At 41.5% G+C, this 7,514-nt stretch overlaps 1 protein-coding gene across 2 annotated transcripts in view; it reads left to right on the forward strand.

Annotated features, from left to right (window-relative positions):
- Nucleotides 1-5,745, forward strand: part of EMB1135 (RING/FYVE/PHD zinc finger superfamily protein) — a 182,471-nt gene extending 176,726 nt beyond the window's left edge. Inside the window, exons 31-33 of one of the 2 annotated variants that reach the window (XM_087374238.1) lie at nucleotides 3,842-3,953; nucleotides 4,203-4,272; nucleotides 4,439-5,745. In XM_087374238.1, the coding sequence (XP_087230364.1) occupies nucleotides 3,842-3,953; nucleotides 4,203-4,240 (150 nt within the window). In that variant the 3' untranslated portion in view covers nucleotides 4,241-4,272; nucleotides 4,439-5,745. The remainder of the gene's footprint in view (nucleotides 1-3,841; nucleotides 3,954-4,202; nucleotides 4,273-4,438) is intronic. The other variant, XM_087374244.1, reaches the window with a different exon arrangement.
- Nucleotides 5,746-7,514: the final 1,769 nt, after the last annotated feature.

The raw sequence follows: 7,514 nt of genomic DNA on the forward strand, positions 1-7,514 counted from the left end.
CTAAATCTAGGGCAGCAAGCTCTTTCCCAACCCTTAATGCATCTGGGGTATTTTGGTGGGGGTTCAGTATTTCAAGCAATGGCTGGTCAAGTTAATGATGGTCCAGGAATGCTTGGAAATTACCCTGTTTGTTTACAACCTGGGATGCAAGGGATGCAAGGCAATGTATTTGGGGAAATGCAGCCCGCAATGCCCAACATGATGTATGGCAATATTGGCATGCAGCCAGGAATGCAAAGTGGAAGGACAGGAACCTTTGGAGCTCCTACAGGTATGTCTGGTATGCCTTGGCAGTGGGGCAGGTTTGACAAACCCTCTAAGGGGTAGCGGTAATGCAGGACAGGCTGGAGGGAATGCAATTCAAAGATTACAAAGAGGGTGGTGCAGCAGTGAAGTTTGAGACCTTTAATGGGGCTTAGGACAGGCTGAAGGCTTTAACTTTTGTGCAGTAGTTTTATGCAGCCTTCTCAGGAAGGAACTTTACTGAGTCATCTAAAATGCAAAAGGCAGCCACCTTCTTAAAGGGGAATGCTCTACAGTGGTGAACAAATTTGCTGCTCCAAAATAGAGCACCCACGAGTTGGGTTCCGTTTAAGCAGGTGTATTCAGCTACCCCGTTGACCACTACCTTTGAGGTAGATGTTATGACGTACGGGCTGTGCACGGAGCCTTAACTGCTGCTTGTACATACTATGTACGGAGCTCTCAGCGCTGTTGGTACGGTAGGCTGTGGGGGATTTGTACGGATGGTCAATGAGCTGTACGGTCAGGTACGACAGTACGGGATAGGAGTTCTTGTATGGTGATCCACGTGCTGCTGTACGGGCTGTGGTACAAAGCATCTGCAGCCTCCACTACGAGTTGCTCACGGGTGAGTGAATGCCTACTATAAGCAGATGAGTAAGGGTAGGCTGGTTGTTCCTTTGGGCGGCTTGCAGGTACGAGGTTGATAGGTTGGCTGTTGCCTCGAGCTGTGTACTCATGGCTGGGCAGTATTAAATGCCAACTACTTGCACTTGATACATAGTGACGTATGCAAGCCAATGCGGACAAAATCACTTGGAGGCTACTACTACTTTGTTACTTTGGTGGATGACTTCCCTAGGTTCACTTGGATTTATCCCATGAATTTGAAGTCAAATGTCTTCTCTACTTCAAGCATTTTTCCTTAGTAGAGAGTGAGAGTGGGGAAACACCCTCGACCCTCCACACTGACAAGGGGGTGAGTACTAATCTCGGGAATTTTCTGATTTTTTAACAACATGTGGTATCGTACATTAGTGCACAATGCCCCATACACTCCGCAACAAAAAGGACTTGAAGAGCAGAAAAATAGAACAGAGTTGGAAATGGGCAGGTGCATGCTTATGGGGAAGTCTTTGCCCAATAAATTCTGGTTAGATGTTGTTATGTGTACCAATATGTGCTCAACCGAGCACCCACTCGATCATTGAAGACCATAACTCCTTATGGAGCATGGATAGGCTGCAAGCCTGTAATTTCTCACATGCATGTGTTTGAATCTCTTGCATATGCACATGTACCCTGTCAGTTGAGGCATAAGCTTGATGATAAGGCCATCAAATGCATTTTCATTGGCTATAGCTCACAGAGCAAAGGATACATGTTGTTTCAGCCTAATACAAGCAAGGTAATTGTCAATAGAGATATGGTTTTTCTTGAGCATGCCCCTTTACCTTGGTTGGACTGTAAAAATAGCCATTAATGGAAGTCTCTGATGTATTTGATTCTCTACCACCCTTCACAGATTCGGATGACACTTTGTAGGGTATGACTCCAAATGCTTCTACAGCTTACAGCCTCCTCGTGTTGCCAATGTCGAGCCTGATATGCAGCCATCATGCAGTTGATCAGGCGGTTGATGAGGAGCAAGCTGTCATTAAATAGTAGAAAAAAGTTCCAAGGTGGCTCTTGGATACTCTACGGGACAGCAAGCATGCTAAGCCCTTGGCTGCTTGCACTATAGGTGCACAAAAACAAATGCAGGGAAATTGCTTCAGGTTGCTTTGCTTGCTACTGCTTGTAATGAGGAACCTCTTTGTCATAGGAATGCATTTGATAGCAGAGAATGGATGGATGCCATGAAAGCTGAGCTTCATTCCATTCATGCAAATGGCACATGGGAGTTGTGTGACTTGCCAGCAGGCAAGCGTGCCAGTGGCACTAAGTGGTCTACACATCGAAGTGGAAAGCTGATGGCAACATTGACCGCTACAATGCCTGCCTTGTTGCAAAAGGCTACTCCCAACAACATGGCATTGACTTTGAGGACACCCACTTCACACATTACGACCATTCATTGTGTTCTTCTGTCTTGCATCTCACAGGCATTGGGAGGTCCATCAATTGGACATTAAGACAGCTTTCCTTCACGAGGATGTAATGGAAGAGGTCTATGTCACTCAGCCACCAGGGTTTGAAATTGCATGTGAAACTAAGGTATGCCGGCGGGAAAAGGCACCGCGGGCATGGTATGCCAAGATACATTCTTTTTTGCTATGCCTTGGGTTTTAGAACAGGTCTACAGATGCCGCTTTTTATGTCCAGGAGAGTAAATGAGAATTTCTGATTTTAATTCTTTTATGTGAATGACATGGGTATCATTGGGCCCGACACAGAAAACTGCAGATTTCAAGGGAGATTGGCAGAAATCATTTGCAATATCAGATTTTTCAAGTGGCGCTACTATTTGGACATCTAGTTTGCTAATGTTGAGGGGGGGCATAATGATGATTCAATCCAAATATATAGGACAGACTCTCTTTATTAGCAGGCTGTGGGCTGCCTTATTTACTTATGTCATACTTGGCCTGATTTGCAGTATAACGTTTCCCAGTTAAGCGAATATATGCACAAGCCCAGCACGCAGCATTGGCAGGCAGTGAAGCGAGTCTTCTGTTACTTGAAGGCCACACAACATTTGGGACTGTTCTATAGTGATCAGTCTTCAATGGATTTGCATGCATTCATAGATAGTGATTGGGCAGGTTGTTACGACACGAGTGTCTCAAAGTGGAAACTGTTTCATGCTTGGCTCGGTTCAGCAAGGAGTTGCTCTTTCGAGTTGTGAAGCTGAGTACGGGGTAGCCTTCATAGCCACTATAGAGTGTGTTTGGCTTCGTAGGTTACTTACAGATCTTGATGTCTGCCAGAACTCCAACAGCTAGAGTGCTTCGGCTGTTGCGTGTAATCTTGTCTTTCATGTGCATACCAAGCACATTGAGGTGCTCTATCATTATGTTTGAGAGCGTGTGTCAGCTAGAGATATACAATTGTCCTACTTTCCCACGGAGCAAATTTCGTCACAAAGGCTCTACCACGACCCAAGTTTGAGGCTTTTCGACATCCCTTACACTTGGCACCATTTATTACGTGATGTTGATCTCCCTATACTATCATAGGTTGCTATATCCATCTTGGACGAATATGTGCAACCCTAATATAGTTTCTAGGTATGCTTGAGATGTATCTAGGATATTTAAGCCATACCATGGAGGAGGGTTTAATAGCACTTAGGCATGGTATGGCCCTGTAGGCTAGTTAGGATTCAGTCACTCTTTAGGTTGATTAATTGGTCAACTCTTGTGGTTGACTTTGGGGCCTAGATAGGCCACCACATGTACTTTTTCATTATCCATTTGCAAGTACTCTCGTTTCCTCAGCTTGTTGTTTGCTCCCTTGCATTCCATTTCCATTCCATTGCTCCCTACACCCAACAAGCCTATCATTAATGATAGCAAAAGATTATTGTAGACAATCATGAAAGAAAAGTTATATACTAAAACAAATTGTATGGCCTTTCTATTGTGAATGGCTTCAGGTACGATTAAGCCATAGAAGATTGCGGGTTGTGCGACTAGAAACATCATCCGATAATCGTCGTATTGTTGGTCTGCACATTCCAAATCCAGCCGTCAACGCTGTTGTGTCAGGTATTGTCTTTTTGTATCACTTGTTATTTTGTGATGTTCCCGTTAAAGTACAATTGTGACACTGTAGCTCTTCTATAGGTCTTTCTGTGCTGTCAATGCTATTATGTTAGGTATTGTTTTTTTGTATGACCTGTGGTGTAGCTCATAAGTGTTGGTATGTCAGAGAGAAGGGAAGAGAGAGAGAGAGAGAGAGAGAGAGAGGGAGAGAGAGAGAGAGTACAATTGTGACAGTGTAGCTCTTCTCTGTAGGTCTTTCTATGCTTCAAACTCAAATTTCCCAGAAATAGCTTCGTTGGGAATTACTTCCAACCTTTTCCAGGTATACTTTACTTTTGATAACTATCTGCCAAAAGTTCTTCGGGCTACTTTTCAGTGAATCATGTGTAAATTTTTTAATTGGCCAAATAACACGAGGAAGATCAATGGTATACATGAACTTGTTGTGGTATGTCAACTTAACCTAAGTTCTTCGTGGTGGTGGTTAGTTGCAGATAGGAGCCCATGCTTTTGGTACCTATTAAAGTTGATGTCAACACCATGGCGTACCCACCAGAGTTCATTGTGACGCACCCCAAAATGATTCTGTGATTGGCTATACCCGAGCATGTTTTGACCTGTATCTTTTAAGCACTAGCTTTCTTGCTCAGAGGTTACATGAGAGTGTAGGAAGAATACAAGAGGTCAAATATAGATCAAGACTTATATTGTGTGATAGGCAAGAAGAACTAGGAGGTTTTAAACTTCAAAGAAAAAGAGGTAACAATTGGCGGTGGACCTCGATGACACATGGAAATGCACATAAAGAAAGGTGACCCCCATCAAGACAGGTTGGTTGCACATAACATGTTTTCTTATTGAGCCAGTTGAGCTTAGCCGTAACCACTTAAAATGGATGCATGCATTCTTAGCAAGCATGCGGTGTATTCAATACTTTGCCGGATTGAGTCAGGTCACGCACGAACATGTAAGCGATCAACGTGTACAAAAAGGTATATTGGATCGTTTTCTTTGACGGAACAACAATCAAAGGAGTCGTTAAGTTAGACTCACAGACCAGGCCACTGCATCTTTACGAGAGACAACAATGCAAAGGTAAGGAAATCATGTTCGTCCTTTTCCCAACTCGTACCATGCTCTTCTATAGGAAATGAATAGCAGCAAATGTCTCTGGAATTGATCTGCTCCCCCATGCTATGTCTAAAAGCATGAAGCCATATTGTTATGTGTAAATTTGTCGAATGCTATCTGTTTAAACAAAGATTGCCAGCCTTTGCTGAGTGGAATGTTTGTAGCCCGCGTCAGAAATCTGTTTGAACCAAAGGTAGATGAAGTTGTCGGGGCAGAAGGCTCTGATTGATGCCAAAAGCGTACATGTGGGCCAATCAACCAAGGTGATTCTAAGACGATTTGTAAAGTGTGGAGCTGTCTCACCTACTAGTCGGGGGAGCGTGAGACTCTTGGAGATTTATTCGACAAATTCACAGGGGACTGGAGGAATCATTGCCACACCCTGGATCCAATGCTAGCTGGTGCTTACTTTAAGTGACCTTGCATAATGCAAAAATCAATGTAAATATCAATAATAAAATTGTTGTTATACATTATATCGTCTTGATACAACATGTGACTTTAACCCAATGATCCTTACACAGGGACACTGAATATTTGGATTTGACATGAACATGTCTGGGTTAGTGAACAAGGGTTCACAAGATGCTGAATATGAATGACCAATTTAAAATTTGTAAACTTTAGCAACCATGTACCCAGTTATTACATCTTTTAGATGGTCCATGGCTTTAATGCATTTTCTTTACTTTAGGGCTTGTTAAATGTAACTGGCCCAAGTGATTAAAATGACATTTTGATGTATGTTTACAGATTCACTTGGGTAAGTCTTGCATAGAATATGGTGAAATCTTGATGTGGTGTGGGCACGTGCGCGTAGATGGTCTATGGCTTTAATGCATTTTGTTTACCTAAGGGGTTGTCAAATGCAATTGGCCCAAGTGGTAATATGGCGTTTTGATGCGCATTGTGTATGTTATATAGCTTCACTTCGGTAATTCTTGCATAGAATATGGTGACAACTTAATTGTGTGTGTGTGTGTGAGAGAGAGAGAGAGAGGGAGAGAGTTTTAGAAGAGTAGTGTTGAATTTCTATCTGCGATTTTGATGGCCAACTTTAGGAGTAAGAACTATGCCACTCGTTCAACAACTTAAGCATTTCATTGACAAGGAGTAGAGTACAATTGTAGTTGTTGTGAATGCAATCTATCGCATGTTTTGTGCTAAAGATTCTAAGGAGTAAATTGCTGACAACTCTAACAAGGGAGTTTTTAATGTAATCAAAGACCTCTCTAAAACTAGAGCTTGGGACTTGAAGTTGAGACCGTGAATGGTAAACCAATTGATAATGGAAAGTGGTACCTAGGTTTCATTCAATCTTCTAGAAGATCATGTTAATATTGAATGGATTTGGTTGGAGTCACTAAAGGCTATTGTGGCGCAATATGTCAAAATTTGTTAATATTGAATGGATTTGGTTCGAGTCACTAAAGGCTATTGTGGCGCAATATGTCAAAATTTATTGAGTATTAATACTCTCTCTGTGGCAATTACACCAAATCATTTGTAGACATATTCCAATTTATAGTCACATGCCACATTTGAAATGTAAATGAGGATTCAAAGCCTTGTTTAGAAATCAAGTTTGTACAAAATCCCTTTTGCATATATTCCATCGAACAAATGTGTAAAACAAAGGAAGAACTTGACAATTAGAAAATACGAAGAGGGGCAAGAGGACAAGGTGGAGCATTAAATATGCTTCAAGATATGAATTCTCAAGCAATTATGTGGAAGAGGTTATTTAGGATCAAAACAAAGGAGAGTTGTTGAGCGTTGATAGAAAAGGGCAAAGTAGTGAAATTTTAGTAATGGGAAAGCTTATGCATTGTGGTATTACCACACACACACAAAAATCCTTTTTATGTGAGTAAATTTAGGTGGTTATGAATCTTTAAGGCCCCAATAATAAATTATCGAATGTTTTTGCTTTGGCATGCAAGGATGTATGATTGAATACATGTTATGGTAAAGCATTTGGTCATATGACAATAATTTAGTCCTAAATGTTGAAATATGTAGTAAAGCACAAGCACCGTCAACATCAAATGGAGGGCTATGCATTGAAAAATTTTCACATGAGTATAGAAAGTATTGGGTATTTTAAACAATGTATTGATAGCAGAACTTAACTGAAACTAAGTAATATCTATGGAAAGGTAAATATAAGCAGTTGATAAGCCTTCTTGAAAGGGTACAACAAGTGCTTAAGCTTACGCATCTTGATGAAAAAGTCGATTCTCTTCCTTACAAACTCTCCCTCGCATACTCTCAGATTGACTATATCTCTATTTCTGTATCTCACATAATCTCTCTCTCATTTCAACACTCGTATTCTCCTTCTCAGCTTTTCCTTCTAGCTATCCTCTATCTCTTCTTTCTAGTAGGAGGTTAAATCCTGTAATTGTGATTGGAGTTGGGCTTTCTACTCTT

Source organism: Dipteris shenzhenensis, chromosome 1 (genome assembly GCF_047967505.1).
Source record: "Dipteris shenzhenensis isolate YYH24624 ecotype China chromosome 1, Dip_SZ_1.0, whole genome shotgun sequence".
In the NCBI taxonomy this organism is placed as follows: Eukaryota; Viridiplantae; Streptophyta; class Polypodiopsida; order Gleicheniales; family Dipteridaceae; genus Dipteris; species Dipteris shenzhenensis.